The sequence below is a fragment of the Ambystoma mexicanum genome, chromosome 3p (genome assembly GCF_040938575.1).
Source record: "Ambystoma mexicanum isolate Mex_15411 chromosome 3p, UKY_AmexF1_1, whole genome shotgun sequence".
Taxonomy (NCBI): Eukaryota; Metazoa; Chordata; class Amphibia; order Caudata; family Ambystomatidae; genus Ambystoma; species Ambystoma mexicanum.
Window position 1 is genome coordinate 262,382,529 of NC_090925.1, and position 16,866 is coordinate 262,399,394.

Consider the following 16,866-nt stretch of genomic DNA (forward strand, 5'->3'; position numbering starts at 1 on the left):
GACATTACTTGGGCCGCTGTCAGTGAAGTAACTGGACTGCACACGCCCACGAAAGTCAACGCGCCCCTGCCCAGAAAGCAGGACGGAGAGCACGCCCACTTCTACAACAAGGTGAGAAGAGGGCCCAGAGGGGCTGAAGTCACACGGGAGGTGGGGGGAAAACTTACCTTGGTCGGCCAGTCCTAAACACAGTCCTCCTGTATTTCCAGGCAGAACTTCCACGAGAATCATCCCAGGGAATCATTGAGAGGATACCAGCGACCAACTGGCTGGGTGGCGTTCCCGTGGATACCAGGTGAGTGTAACAGAACGCAAAGCCTACCATAACTAATCCACCTGGGCGCCATGGAGACATCGGAAATTGAACAATTGGCCCAATTGTTGGGGGACCTTCGTGCCGAGGTTCATTCTGCCCGACAAGAGGCTAATGCACTCCGAAGAGACCTAATAGTAACCAAAGATTGCACTGAGGAGATCGGTAGACAGTTCTTGCAATCACAGGCAGGACAGACTCCTCTGCCTGGGGGAAATCCATCGATGCAAAATCCCACCACCTCATCTTTTACCCCTACTCCAGTACAGATCATATTACCTGGAACAGTTTCCCTGGCACCACCAGAAAGATTTTCAGGTGACCCACGGAAGTATGCAGCATTCAGAAATCAGTGTCGCCTTCATTTCCTTTGTCGCCCTGGAGCATTTCCAAACGACCAAGCTCGGGTAGCTTTTGTCTTATCATACTTGAGTGGAAGCGCAGCGGATTGGTCGGTGCCGTTGGTAACCCATGATTATCCACTGTTACAGGACTATGGGGGGTTCCAGAGAGAAATGGAAAAACTTTTTGCTCGCCATACCCAGGAACAAGCAGTTAACAACGAACTCTTATCTCTCCGGCAGGGGAATCAGGACTTGTTGACGTACATTGCTACTTTTAATAGACTGGTTGCTGAAGCCAGGTGGCCAGAAAATAAAAGAACCGCGTTATTCCATCGAGGCTTGCGAGGCGAATTAAAGGACGTCTTAGCCCAGGTAGTTAATCCCCCCCGAGACTGTACCGAATTTATAAATCTGGTCGTGCAGCTAGACCACCGGTTGCAGGACCGAAAAGGAAACCGGTCAAAAACATACTCTCGCGTGGTTTATGTTCGATCAAGGGACAACGCACAACGGGTGACAGAAAATGCTGTAGAACCCATGCTGATCGGAGGGATACGACCTCCATTAACAAAACAAGAGCGGAATAAAAGAAGACAGCAACAACTTTGCTTGTATTGTGGAAAACCAGGACATTTCCTGAAGGACTGCCCAGTAAAACCCCCAAGGAGGACAGTCGGGGCCACAGAAAAGGAGGGAGTTAAGGAATCGGAAAACTACCAAGCTCTGCAACCGTAGAGGTCAGTTTGTCGAGTGAGGAGAAAGAGCCACAAACCTCGCACTTTGCAATACCAGTGATCTCAATAAACCACCAACAGTCGTCAAAGATGCATGCCGTAGAAGCGTACATCGATAGCAGAGCAGTTGGCAATTATATTGATCAAGAGCTGGCAGCAGAGATGGGACTTCCTTTATGTTCCAAGTCAACCAGGGACAAGGTAACTACCGTGGATGGGACAGAAATCACCTCCGGACCAGTAACCCAGTGCACAGCTGGAGTAACCCTGCTGTGCCAGGATGGACATCGGGAGTGTATTTCGTTCGATCCCATTAAAGCACCTCAGTTCCGGTTAATACTAGGGATGCCATGGTTAGTTTCTCACAACCCTTTAATAGACTGGCGGGCACGGAAACTAACCTTCCCCAGAGACTGCTCTCCGGCCTGCTATTATCCAAAGCTGGAACCCGATTTCTGTATCTCCAAGACTTCCAAAACAGCAGTATCTGTACTAGGAGTAACTAATACCTTGCCACATGAATACCACGATTTTCTGGACGTATTCCAAAAGGACCAGGCTAACACATTGCCGCCGCACAGGCCATATGACTGTCAGATTGACTTTGTTCCTGGTGCACAAATCCCTTGCGGTAGGATCTACGCTCTCACCGAAACAGAAAACCTTCATTTAAAATCCTATTCAGACGAGTACCTTGCAAACTGATTTATCCGCCCATCAAAGTCCCCGGCACGCAGTCCTTTGTTCTCCGTACCGAAAAAAGAAGGGGACTTGAGAACCTGTATTGATTACCGTGCAATAAACCAGATCACTGTGAAGAACCGCTACCCTTTGCCACTTATCCCTGAAATGCTGGACCAAGTCAAAGATGCCCAGATTTATACCAAATTGGACCTTTGAGGTGCGTACCACCTGGTCCGAGTCAGAAGCAGAAATAAGTGAAAAACCGCTTTCCGTACCAAATATGGCTTGTACGAATATCAAGTCATGCCTTTCGGGTTGTGCAACGCTCCCGCAGCGTTTAAATATTTTATGAATGACGTCTTGAGAGAATTGATTGATATTTGCGCCTTAGTGTACATAGACGACATCTTAGTGTACTCAGCCTCGAAACAAGATCATATCAGGCACGTTCGTTCAGTCCTCACCAAGCTCCGTCAACATCGTTTATATGTAAACTTGAGAAATGCTTTTTTCATGTCACCGAAGTAGAGTTTCTTGGTTTCATCCTTACGCCAGGAGGCATCAAAATGGACGTACACAAAGTAGGCGCCATTCTAAAATGGCCATCACCAACGTCTCTGAAAGGGATACAGAGCATGCTGCGCTTTACAAACTTCTACCGCTGGTTTATCCCAGACTTCTCTCAGGTTGTGCACCCAATCACTGTACTGCGACGAAAAAACTATAAAAAGTTTGCTTGGACCGAAGGAGCGGAAAAAGCCTTCCAGGAACTGAAACAAAGATTTACCTCTGCCCCAATCCTGCAACATCCTCGTCCAGACCTCCCTTATGTCGTGGAAACTGATGCTTCCAGTATGGCAATGGGAGCTGTCCTTTCACAGAGGGACCCAGAAACCGGACAACTGCATCCTGTGGCCTATTGGTCAAAAAAGTTCTCACCTCCGGAGATGAATTACGCCATCACGGACAAAGAACTCCTGCCCATCAAATCTGCTTACAAAGCATGGCGACACTATCTTCTGGGGGCTAGACACACCATTACAGTCATCACAGACCACCGAAACCTGCAATATCTCAAAACAGCTAAAGCCCAGTCCTTGAGCCAATTGCGGTGGGCCCTTTTCTTCGCCGAATATGACTATGTAATCACGTTTCGACCAGGGGCTGATGCCTTATCTCGTATGGGCATCAATGAAATGGTATATACAACCCCAGACCCGGTGCCGATCATACCGGAAGACAAACTCTTGGGTATCACGACAGCCTTAACACAAGCAGAATTACAAAATGAAATTCGACAGGCGATGGATTCTGATGCCTTCCTCGCATGGCAAACTCAAGGAGAACAATATTGCATCAAGGATCAATTGCCCTTCTTTAGAGACCGGCTATATGTACCCAAGAAGGAATTACAACAGCATATTATTTCAGATTACCATGACTTTCTGATCGAAGGACACCCTGGGATCACCAAAACCTTAGCTAAAGTGAAACAGATCTTTTGATGGCCTACCTGGCGAAAAGACATTGTCCAGTATATTCAGTCTTGCGGTGTCTGCGCACAAAATAAATCACAAAAACAAAAACCATCGGGTCTCCTACAACCATTGGACATTCCTCCCGCTCCATGGCACACTCTTTCCCTTCACTTCATCACAATCTGCCTCCCAGTCAAGGATTTAACACCATTCTTGTAGTCGTGGACTTATTCTCTAAGATGGCACACTTTATTCTTCTCAAAGGCCTCCCAGACGCATTCACCTTAGCAAAAGTGTTTCTGGAGGACATTGTTAAGCTACATGGCTTCCCATCCGTTCTGGTCTCTGATCGAGGCAGCCAGTTTGTATCCAACCTTTGGAGAAAATGTTGTGCAATGGCGCAGATTGACGTCCGGTTATCTAGCAGTCACCATTCCCAAACGGACAGCCAAACCGAGAGGACCAATCAGACCCTCGAGCAGTATTTACGGTGCATGCTGCACAATGAATTAAGATATTGGAAAGACCTACTTTGGATAGCCGAATATGCGTTACAACAATTCCGTACATTCTAGCACAGGACAAACACCTTTTTACACCCTGTATGGCAGGCATCCACATACCTCGGAACTCGACCTTCCAGCCGGGTTGGAAATGCCTGCAGTAAAGACTCTCCACACAACCATCACTCAGGCTTTCAGAAAGGCGAGGAAACATCTCATTCATGCTAAGGAAAAGCAAAAGCATTTTGCCGACCTTCATCGGAAAAAGGCCCCAGACTATCAAGTGGGAGACAAGGTTTGGTTAGCCGCCAACTTTGTACCCATCAAAGAGACCCGGACCTTCCATCCACGATACTTAGGACCCTATACCATCAAGGCAATTATCAACCTGGCAGCCGTCAAATTGGACTTACCACCTAATCTACAAATCCATCCGGTATTTCATGTATCCCTCTTAAAACCAATGTAACCCGGTACACGAATTGAGACACCACCAAAACCCATACTTATCGATGGAGAACCTGAATTCGAAGTCAAAGGCATCCTGGACTCTAAATACTCTAGAGCCAAGTTATATTATCTCGTCGACTGGAAGGGATTTGGACCCCAAGATAGATCCTGGGAGCCCAGTGAGAACATACATGCACCACGTCTGATCAGAACGTTGCATCGGAACTTCCCAACTAAATCTGGACCAGACAGAAGAAACAACCTGAGAGGGGCCTTGGGGGGGGGGTGCTGTCACGACCCTCAGCCCTGATCCCCACTGGCAAGCTCATTGGCCAGGTGAAATCAGGACTCGGATCTCAAATAAGGCCTAGCATCCATGCCTCAGGCCCTCTTGGGGCCAGTCCTGGCGCCTTTGGCGCCAGGCTCATGCACAGTGAAAGACGTCTGCTCAGGGAACTACTTTATTTAAGCTTTTATCCAACATGGAGGCATCCACATAGCTTGATTCCTCAGAACCAAGTTATGCGGTATAGTGTTTTGGGTGTGGTGGCCTAGGGACTACTTTACCTTGACTACTTTGCAGAGGCTATTTAAACCACACCCGAACAAGACAACACACTTCACGTTACTTTGAAGCTAGCAACGTGACGCTCACCGTGTCCAGATTACTCACGAGCCTGGGAAATCAGAGCCTGCAGAAAGACAAAAGAACATTGTTAGCAGCAGCAACTTACCTGCGATCTCCATCCTTCACTGCTCGCAGCTCCTGGGTAGCTCTGTTATATCTGCGCTTTGCCCGGACCGAAGGACCTGAAAAAGGAAGAAAAGACATCATTAGAGGAGGTATCAGAGACATTTCAACCACGAATTGCTTAAAAGACTTACCTGGCTGATTGCCTTTCAGCCGGCATTGCTCTGGAAACCCACACATGCTGGGAGCACACCGCGACCTACGAAAAAAGGAGAAACACAGGTCAGCGAAGACAAGGCATTGCTGCGCTATGCAATGCGCTTACTTACCACATCATAGTGCTTTTTGTGTGCCATCCTTGGCCGGTGAGGCCCAGCTAGCCAGTTCGCCACACGGATGCTCCGCACACCTAAAGGAGATAAAAGAGGCATTATCAAACAGAGAAAGGCATGCAAGAATAACAACTCATAAACAGCAATAAGACCTACCTGAAAGACATTACTTGGGCCGCTGTCAGTGAACTAACTGGACCACACGCCCACGAAAGTCAACGCGCCCCTGCCCAGAAAGCAGGACGGAGAGCACGCCAACTTCTACAAGGTGAGAAGAGGGCCCAGAGGGGCTGAAGTCAGACGGGAGGTGGGGGGAAAACGTACCTTGGTCGGCAGTCCTAAACACAGTCTTCCTGTATTTCCAGGCAGAACTTCCACGAGAATCATCCCAGGGAATCATTGAGAGGATACCAGCGACCAACTGGCTGGGTGGCGTCCCCGTGGATACCAGGTGAGCGTTACAGAAAGGCTGCAGATTGCACGGAGTGGGAAGCGTGACCGGTTTCAGAGAAATCCCACAAGGAAACTTGGGGAGAGACGCTTGCCAGAAGCAGGTTGGCAGCGCTCAGGACCGGAGGAGAGGAGCTCCGGAAGAAGGGAGAAAGCAGATGGTGCGCAGCGGGGCTGTGTAAGGAGACGCAGTCCTGTAGTGCTGCGCAGGTCTTGGGGGCGAAGGACAGAAGTCCCGACACAGAGACCCAATGAGATTTTGCCTAGAAGGGGAGAATCGCAAGCACTTTTCAGCAGCCGTACGGTGAACAAGTGAGTCAGCCTAATTGCGAAGGGGGCCCGGGACATACGAATATGATAAAAAGCATTTTTGAAAGTACTTTTGTATACTGACATAATAGAATTGAAAGAAAAAGGCGAATGTGGTGCAATTCTCCTGACATGAGATATCAGTTGGGGGAAACCTGGGACCAGCATTGTCTAAGCCAAAAGACATTGCCAGAAGAACAACACAGGCAAATATGGTGCAATTCTCCTGACATAAGAGGTCAGTTGGGAGAATCCTGGAACCAACATTCCCGAGAACCAAAAGAGGTTAAGAGAGAAATAAAGAGGCAACATTGTAGAATTCTCCTGACATCAGATGTCAGTTGGGGGAAACCTGGAGCAAGCATTGCCAAGAGCTAAGAGGGATTGAAAGAAAGGTTGCCAGACAGAGCTTGAACAAGCCCTCAAACATGGGATGTCTGTTTGCGGGAAATTGGCACACATAACAAATGAAGTCAGCAAAAGTGTGCTAGTGAAGAAGCACAGGTGTGTGATACTTAAGGAGAAAGTGAATATGGCAGAGAAGCCTGATAAAGATATCAGATAGTGAAGCCTTATTGGAAAGAGATACCTGGAAGGAGAGTACACCAGGGGATGTAAGTGAACCAAAAGGTGGATATTCCTGGCAGGAGAATAAACCAGGATATCAAGAGTTTGTAGTTGCGAGGTTTCCTGGCAGGAGAGTGTACCGGGAAAACTCACTTTCAGTTGCTGTGTTGAAAAAAGACTTGGTCATATTAAGTTCTTGCTTTCTTTGAACATTTTGTTAACCAGAAACCTTGAAAATACCTTGAAAATACCTTCTTTTTGCCATACTTGAATCTCTGTTGTGAAGAAGACATTTATTTTGCCATCCTGAAAAGTAGTACAGACTTTCCTTTAACTTATGCCAACCAGAAATGTGGAAAATACATTTTGTTTTGCCATTCTGAGAGACTAGCAGAGACGTCATCTTTCCTATTAATCTTGTGGAAGGAACATTTGTTTTGTCATCCTGAAAAGAGGATTAGGTAAAACACACATCTGTAAAGCATTTATGAGACTGGTTTTGACACAGAATATTGTGAATAATTTACTTGAAATAATCCAGTGGAAGGGAGCCAACCCTTGGATACAAGAAGTATTTTAGGTTAAATTTATATGTTTGAGTTATTGCAGTTTAACTGTGAATCATTTACTTTGCATAATGTGAGGGTCAGAATGAGTTTGGACACAAGGTCATCTTGCTTTAGTTTTAGTTTCATAGGAAGGGGCATTCATGTTACGATAGTGAAAGTTAGGCCTTTATCTAAACCCCTTTCTGTTGATAAAATAGCTAACGTTGAGAATTATACCTCTTTGTGTACACCTCTCCTTTCTGACCCCTCACAGCATTTTGAGGATTTGCAGCATCTTTCCCTCAGGTTAAATAACCACACCATTTGTTGGATCTGAATGGGGTGCTTAATGTATTGACTCACAAATCGTTCGACTCTATGACTTCAGTGCATATGAACATACTATCCCAAAGAATGCTTTCCCGGTAATGGTCACAACAGCCAGAAGTGTCAGTGAATTGCAAGTGCTTTGTGATTCAGACCTGTTCCACAATGACAAACCAATTTTCCTTCCAAGATTGTTTCAGATCTCCATATAAATCAGGAAAGATGTTTATCTACTTTTTTCTTCTTTCGGTGTGGATTCTCCATTGCCTAAATGTTAGAAGAGCTCTCAATTTGTATTTATGAGAGGACCAGACAGTTAAGAAACTCTTACAGGGTCTTAATTAGGTATGGTCAGAAAAACCTATTGTGAAGTGGATTGCGAATTGTATCATCGAATCCTTTCAGTGTTGGAGCGAAACTCAGCATCAGCTTTCTGATTTGACATGCGATCTCTGTTGGAGCAAAACAGCTTTGGGGGTTTGCTAGACAACTGTCCCCATACATAGATGCCATTTGTAAGATGGCTACATGGGTCCCTACCTCCTCTTTCAGCAAACTATACTTTCTGGACCTGAGCTCAAGGGCAGATGCTAGATTTGGTTAAACAGTGCTGTTAAAACTCTTTGGGTAAAATATCCTCAACCCACCCGTTCCTAAACATGCGGTATAAATCTTCCATAAGTATGGAAGAAAAGGGGATGGGTTGTCAGAGTATGCAAAACCTACCAGTGTTTTGATTGCTATACTCCTAATCAATAGTCATCTTTCCTCCATCAAACCTCCTTATCACTTCTACCTGTTATTGTTCTGGTTTGGGCAGTCTAGCGAACATGCAGGTGAAGCTAGTGGGGGAGTCAGGTAGAGTGGCTGATGCTCCATGCACCAGCTCATATGCAAATTGGGGTGTTTTCTTTTTTTTTGGCTGACTAAAAAGGCTCTGGTCCCATTCTCACGAGGGACATGAGAAACCTAAGGGTGTTCTCCCGATCAGACCCAGAGAATCCCTTATTCAGGTGGCCAGGGAAGGGCTGGGCTCTCAGCTCCCAACCCTGGAGGTGGACGAGCGAGGGAGGATCCCCTGGGTAGGGGAGCCCAGGTTATGGCCAGAGGTGAGGCGCGGTATTACACCAGGGAAGAGGAGGAGGAGGACGAAGTCCCTGAGGCATTTACAGGCTGTTCCAAATCAACCTAACTTCTGCCAAATGAACCGCCCTTATCAAAAACAAACCCAACCCCTGTTACAGCGAGAAACTACATCTGCCAGAATCCCTATTTACTGGTTGCCTACCCGAATACTACCAGTCATTCTTTTCTCCGTCCCTCTCATTATTATTTCCCGAACTCCCCATCTGCTTAAACCAAAAATCACTGTTCCCACAATTCCACCTATTCATTTCACGACAATAATCCCACTCCTTCCCTCGACAAACCTATAAGCTATTATATTACAGATTTTTCCCATTCATTTCAAAAACCCTACAAATCTCACCCTTCTGAGTTTACCAACCCCCCTAGGATGAGGGTTTACGAACTAGGAGGTAGAAAGAATCCCCAGGGGAATACGAGGGATATCATTCCTTATGAAAGCCTGCCATGGTGTCCCAGTTTTGAAGCAAGACAGACTAACACCAGAACCGTATACCTGACATGTCCCAACACAAGGGTCAGGCAGAGTCAGGCAATTGCTGATAGCTGCACACAACTGACTGCCCTTTCTCTTCCGCATAGGGATAAAAGGCGAAGCACAAGAGCACACTTTGAGCAAGGCCGAACACACGAGGAAGCAGCTATTCTGGGACGGCAGTTCAAACGAAGGAGAAAGGTGGTGGAAACCGAAAGGACGACAAAGAGGAAGTTGTCCTTGCCCTTTTCAACCCAGAGCCGTGAAGTCTTAGATAAAAGAACAGTAAGACCGGGAATTGCAGCTGGCGATTGGTGTAACCAATGTCAACGGTACATGGGGCCCTCCCGCATTGATAGCTAGGGTGGGGAAAAGTGCTTGCCGCCGTGGTACCGACCTTGACTCCAGCGGAAGAAAAGCCAACGAGTTCAGCACAGCCGGTGAGTTGGAGAAAACTGATAGTGGACCGGAGTGAGTTAAGCTCAAAGTTGCAGTGGCAACTTTTGTGTAAAAGAAAAGAAGATAATAGACAAAGGTCTTTTGTGAACAACTGAGGGATTATGATTAGAGTGGTCAGGCGCCACGTGGGTGATATGTTGAAGTGAGAAAAACTACAAAAACCACGAGGCCCTAGGGGAGGCCGGCATAAGAAGTCAAAGTGGTCATACAAGGGTCAAACCAAACCCCTGTACAGTCGAAAGTCTGACACGTTGTGAAAATGAAGTGACCTGTTTTACTGAGGCGAACGCCATGAAAATTGTGATAGCATGAAACCTGCACTTGGCAAAAAATCATGGAGTGACCCAGCGAGACATAACAGCCATTCGGAAGTCACTGTGTTAATTGGCAAATGCTTTGGGAGGAAGGTGTAGGAAGTCTGAGCCCGAATGAGGGGGACTTAAGTAAAGTGGAGAAGGTAACCCAGAGGTTTGTTTAAAAAAACATTAAGATTCCTGAATATAATAAGATGATGATTCTGTGAATTGAAAAGCTAAGTGAACTGCATTGTGATGACAAACGCGAACCCAACTGAGGGATGCTGACAGTGAGTTGTTGGTCTGAGCCCGATTGAGGGAGGTTGACGTTGTAAAGGGGATCGGAGCACGGATGAGGGGGATCCTCGGGTGAAGAGTAATCGCCCGACGTGATGATTAATAGAAGGACCTTTTGTTTGTTGTTTGTGATACATCAGGCCATCTGAAGCAAGAGACTTTGCATAAAAGAGACTTTTGCACAGAAGGCCTTGCTATTGTATAAAAGGAAGTGTAAACTCAGGCCAGAGAAGCCCAGAAGTGTGCTGTGCTCGAGAGACCCGCCTTGTCCCGTGCTTCAAACGTAGGGAAGGGAGACCCATGCCATAACATCCTGACTTATCATTTTGAGAACACTTCTTTCTTTCTTTGTGAACATTATCCCACACTATTTTGTAGTATAGTGATAACGATTGGCAATAGGTTTGTCTTAGTAGAGGCCCTTTTTATCTGACTAGACTCTAGTAGGACTATTATTATTATTTGATGGTCGTAGCTTGCTCCCATCTTAGATTTAGGTTTAGATTAGACATTTATCTCAGCCATGTGTACAGTTTAATAAACACCCTTGAACTGTGATCACTGGTGTCTGTCTTGCTTTGATACCATGCCTTCCCTACAGACATCCCATTAGTATGCGAGAAAGGGGAGTAGGGACTACAAAAAGCTTTCATTTTTAAAGTTAACACATATGAAAACACTCTAATCTTCAGTGATTCCAATGCATAAATTCAACTTTACCCCTGGTTAATGGTAATTTTTAACATGTAAGTGGAGAATAGGCCCTTAAACTAGTAGTGCCATTAAATCATTATTGAGAACATACACTTGAAAAGGCTTTGTGTTTCAGATGTTTTAACAATTTGAAGAAGTGCCTTTTAAAATGCCTATTGTGTTCCTGAAATGCCCTCAGAATTCAAGGCCTTGGTCCAGATGCAACCGTCGATCCTACTGTTGTGGTCCTCACATCTCAGTTTACAGTTACTGCTAGTGCACTAAAGCTGCCTTGATCAAAAGACAAATTACAGTCCACGGTTGCACAAATTCAAATGTTTTAAGAATCAGCAAATCGGTTGTGGGCACATTTATAAAAATTATAGGTTGGCCACGTATGGCTCTAAAACATCACATCACCAGTCACCAGAGATTATTCTGATTGGCTGAACCTTTGTTGATCTTTTATGGCTAGGGAACACTGTTTTAACCAGAGCCTCAAATGTTGGGAAAGCCTTTTTAAAGAAAATCTTTTCAAAATGCCCATTAATATAGGTTAGTATTGTTAGAGACATCGCAACACATGAACTCTTTCATTTTTAATGACAACCTACTGAGTGTACCAGTGCCAGAGCAGTAACATAACGGACATTTATCATTGGGATCCTGCAGGGCTCTTTTTACCTAGTGAGAGAAATCCTCCAGCAGCTGAAGACCTGGAAAGATGGCACTAGGGCAGCCACAGGCAGCCAAAGGCAGAAGATCTAGGGATTGTATGGACAAGTTTCCAACTCTGGACCAACTGAGATCAGAGCCCAGAATAGAGTAAGCTGACACATCTCATTTAAAGTGGTCATTTGAAGTGTACTTGTGCCACTTTTGTATGGCATGATGGTGTCTGGTTCTGCATAAAAGGGTACGAGACAGGGCTAAAGATAAAGTGAGCTCTGAACAGCTTTGCCAAAGGTCAATATGGTGGAGATGGTGGTCAGAAGCATAAAGCTACCCTGCATGTGGGGGACCTTGTATGCAGTGTTAAGGTGCTATTAGACTAAACGGCAAGTCAGTTAAGTGAGGTAAGGAGAGGTAGTTTGGGGCCTCTTCAGGAGTCCTTTTTCTGAATTTTAAGTCTAGACTGAAACAGTAAAGTCCCTCTCTGCCATATATTAAAATCAGAGGACCTGTTATGTTGTTATCCATCAGTATGAGGTGATCCTGCGGTTCTGGCTTTCATTTTATGATGATTGTCAGGGTGGTGTTAGTGTCCTATGTCTGGAAGGGACAAATGTTAGGAAGACTGGCCCAATTTAAGGATATTCTACCGCCCATTATCCTTTGGATTACAAAGGCTGTTAACCTTTCCTGCCAATCAGGCGTTATTCCGGCGGAATGAAAACAGGCTACCGTGATTTCACTGCTGAGAAAACCATCTCTGGACGCAGCAATGCAGTCTAAATTTCGACCTATTTCTCTCCTTTCTTTTTTCATGAAGCTTCTGGAGTCTTTGATCTCCCCTCTTCTTGCCTCTTTTCTTGAATCCTGAAACTTAACGGCAGCAAGACTGAGGTTTTGGTGGTGGGTTCTCTCCCTGATCCTTCACTATGGGTTTCAGCTTTCTGGCCTTCGGAATTGGGTAATCTGCCTGCACCAGTGGCATTGGTTAAAAACCTAGGGATTACCCTTTCTGCTACTCTGTCTATGGCCCCACAAGTTGGTGCTACTTGTAAAGTCGGTAATTTCCTTCTTAAAATACTCTGCAAGGTGCTGCCTTTCTTGCCTTCTGAAATGCGCCCTCGGGTGGTGTCTGCCATGGTCATGAGTCACATTGACTATTGCATTGCCCTCTACCTGGCCCAACCCTTGGGACTTTTACATCGGTTACAGCTTTTACAGGTTGTTGTGTTGGAATTTCAACTTGGTGGATTTTGGGACCCAGTCATCGAATGCACAATGGATTTTGAATTAGATCCTACATTTGGTGAGTAGCCAGTGGAGTGTCTGTAGAGCCGGGGTGATCTGTTTCCATCATTGCACTCTTCGGAGGAGTTCAATTGCAGTGTTTTTGGGTTCTTTGCGGTTCGTTTAGCTATTGTTATAGGAGGCTCAGGCAGAGGCTGTTGTAATTGAGCCTGGAGAGCACTAGAACAGGTCAAGAAATGAATATGCGATTTGCTGGTGTGGTGCTACAAATCTCAAGTTGGTTGGGTTTAGTTTTAGTCAATTTGCCATCAACCTTCAGTCAATAGTGACACGCATGAACCAACATCCAATTAACCTCTGGTTGAAGTGTGTGTGAGTTTAAAGATGTTGTGAGTGATACCTACATAGTTGAAGCATCTGATTCTGATTTGCTGATCATTTACAGGACAGGCCAATATAGATGATGAAAAGTAGTGGATATAAGCTGAAATTTTGGGCTACTCCACAGGTGATGGAAGGGGCCATGTAGTTTCTCTGCCTTGCTCCAGGGGAACAAAATGCTTCAACATAATGCACTTCCTTCATATTCGATGTCCGTTACTCTTTCTAATAGAATTTTATGACTGATATTGTTAAAGTCCTTGGAACCATCCAGATTTAACAGGACACTTGTTATGTTTTTTGTTTTTAGCATATGCCATATTTATGGGAGGGTGGAATAATTATAGGATTGGGAAAAGCATAGTTTGTTTGTTTATGGCCTTGTAGATGTTACAGGGACGTGGATCTTCATGTGTTCCTGTTGGGCTGCTGGTGTTGTGTGTTCCTCCTGGGCTGCTGATTGTGCCTGTGCTTGTAAACTCTTGCATCAAGAAGAAGTGGAAAACCCCTAGTACCGGAATTGAGATTTTGCTGGGTGTTCCTTCCAATTCTGGGTTGTTTGCTGTAGTTGGTTCTCTATAATGTGAAGGGAGCCTTGATGATGGTTAGTACTGATGTAGCCACAGTGAATTTGAGGAACAGATAAGTGTGATGGTCTTGGCAAGGTGAATTTGGTGAATAGAATAGCATGGTAGTCTAGAACATCCAAACGAGCTGGAGGAGCTTTGACCTGGCAGGGCATCTTAAAAACTGTGGCCCAACTGAAGTCTAGGAATAGTAGTAAGGATCTGCCTGACAGAAAGAGGCATAGACCCTTTGGGAATTCTCCTCGTTTCCCTGTAGACCAGTCTTCTTCTCTTTTTAAATTGCTAAGTGGTTTCTTGGTTTTATGCACACCTGTTTAACACTTGGTGCCATGCCCACTTTTTTCAGTTTACAGTCCTAGTCAATGCACAACAGATGTTATTGAAGTTTCTCTTGGTTTCATGTCCCATGTAACTGTTACATTTGTAGAAATCGCTGTGTACTGTCATCTATAACAGTGCTTTCCTTCCATTTTGTTTCTCTTTAGTGACCTGGTGGAACACAGCCAGCACCTCACAGCTTCCTGTAATGCTGGGTGCAACTGTTCAAATGAGGTTTACAGTCCTGTTTGTGGAACTGATAACATCATGTACTATTCTCCCTGCCATGCAGGCTGCACTGCGATGTACATCAACCCTGACAGCGGACTCAAGGTAAAAGCACTGCAGCACAAAGTGTGAGAGCTGTATCATCACATGACTATGGGCCTCATTACACGGATGCCGGTAAGGATTTACCGGTACCGGTAAAATACCGGTACCGGTAAATTCTTACCGCCTTACTACGAGGTCCCTTTGCGGGTTGGGGGATTTAACGCCTGCTTTTTGCAGGCGTTAAAAACCAACCCGCAAAGGGACCCAGGGAGTTAATTACGGTACCGCAATTTGCGGTACCGTAATTAGCGCCTTCCCCATTCCCATTGAGCCCTATGGGGCAAAAATGGGAATGGGGAAGGGCAATGGTGGAAGAGGGAATTACCGCCCCGCCAACCTTGGAATGGGGCGGTAATTCCCCTTTCCGCCAAGGCGGTGCCAGTATTTTACTGGCATGAACCATGGCGCTAATAGCGCCATGGTTCTCCGCCATCCGTGTAATGAGGCCCTTTGTGTGGTTTGTTTACCACACCACACAGGTTTCCAGTGAACCTGTGCCTGCATACTTGTAGAGCTACAGTTAAGATACAAAGGTGCACACATGCAGTGGAGGTTTTACACTGTAGCTAGCAAATGTACAAACCATAACATTTACTAACCTGTTGCACAATGGAACATTGAATTAGCAGTATTTAAAAATGTTTGAAAATATGTTGAGCGAATTGAAAGTTCACCGGCACTGGATCCTTCCTCGTGTCACAATCCACTAAGTATTCCACTCTGTCAGACACAGCTTGACATGATAACCCTATTAGAGAACCCTTGTTACGCTGTTACCGACTCTGCAGTTCCTTGCACTACAAAGGTCCATGTTCTTCCTTCACAAGTTTGAAATCCATGCCAATTCCTGCGGCCAAAGTTCCCTGTATAGATGTAAATGTGCTTTATTGTATTTCAGTGAACAGATGGTTAGGGGAAAATCAAATGGCATCACAGTTTTGGATTACACTGTTATTTTCTGGTCATTAATTTATCATGAACCATCATGGAGTCACCTGGTGTCATGCTTTTATCTTGTAGCATTTCCTTACAAAGTCACCTTTCTGCCTATATGTACCCAGCAATTCAAAGCACTGTCTGTTCTTTTCCTTTTAGGAATAGTGTGCATCTGAACTTCCTAAATTAGTAAATTTGGCTATGTATGATCCGTTTAGTTGAGGATGTATCTTCGGAACTAGTGCTAGCGCCACTCCCCTCATCCTTTCTCATTTATTTCATGTTTTCATAGGCATTGATCTCATTGTGCCAATTCAGTCGTTTCCTCAGTCTTCTTAGGATACAGAAAAACAGATGCAGTAATATATTTTAACTCTTCACTTCCCATAGTTAACTGAGCCCCTTCCGAACAGTGCTCCTCGACAAATTGTTTCTTTAAAAGTGTCACATGGGCAATCACATCCTAAGTTGTGATTGCCCCTCCACCCCTTATCGCCTTATCATCTGTCACGCACTTGCACAATCTGAAATGTCGGTGGCCAAGTATGGTATCTTAAAGACTGTATGTTCTTCTCCCTCTCCTCCCCCGTCCCTCCTTCCTTTTTGTCTTACACCTGCACTTGTATTAAGGTGGTCTGGCCAAGTATGCTAGTCTTTTTACAAGATTATTCAGAAATGTCAAGGCCTAAGAATGACTCTGTATTCCCCTGTTCCCGTCCCGCCTTGAAGCGCTTTGAAGCACTTCACCTTTGTATAAGCGCTCTATAAATAAACAATTACAAGTTCTTTGGTATACATCATGTTTTGTCATAGGCCAGGTTTGCTGACGCCCACCTTTCCAGGCTGACTTTAACTAGCGCCAGCTCCCTTTCTGTTCTCTTCTCTAATGCAGGGGACCCCTCTGCACTCCCTATTCTCTCCACTCATCCCTGCACCCACGCAATATCCCTTTTCTTGTTTGGGGGACTCGCAGTCACCGGCCAGCCCTAGCTCCATTCCCTCCCATAACACTGCCCCTTCCCAACCCCACCATAGCATCCAAGCCCAACCTTTCCCATACCCCTGACCTGACCCCTGTCGCCCCCTTTCCAGTGTAGCTGCTGCCACCTCCTGCCCCTTCATATGCATGCTTAATTAGCACATGTGCTCTTTCCTGATAGGACCCAATTAGGTAAAGGTAATCTGTCTGAAATGTTATTGCAGCAAAAGTGTGCTGAATAGTTCTTTGATATTGTTAGTTGTTCAGCTCTATTGATTTGGGATGTAGACCTGCAGCCCTGTAGGTTAACATTTTA

The 16,866-nt window shown here is 45.4% G+C and overlaps 1 protein-coding gene across 2 annotated transcripts in view; it reads left to right on the forward strand.

Moving 5' to 3' along the window:
- SLCO4A1 (solute carrier organic anion transporter family member 4A1) overlaps positions 1-16,866 on the forward strand; it is a 948,198-nt gene that overhangs the window by 779,185 nt on the left and 152,147 nt on the right. For both annotated transcript variants that reach the window (XM_069650753.1, XM_069650755.1), the window contains exon 8: positions 14,470-14,635. In XM_069650753.1, coding sequence (XP_069506854.1) covers positions 14,470-14,635 — 166 coding nt within the window. The remainder of the gene's footprint in view (positions 1-14,469; positions 14,636-16,866) is intronic.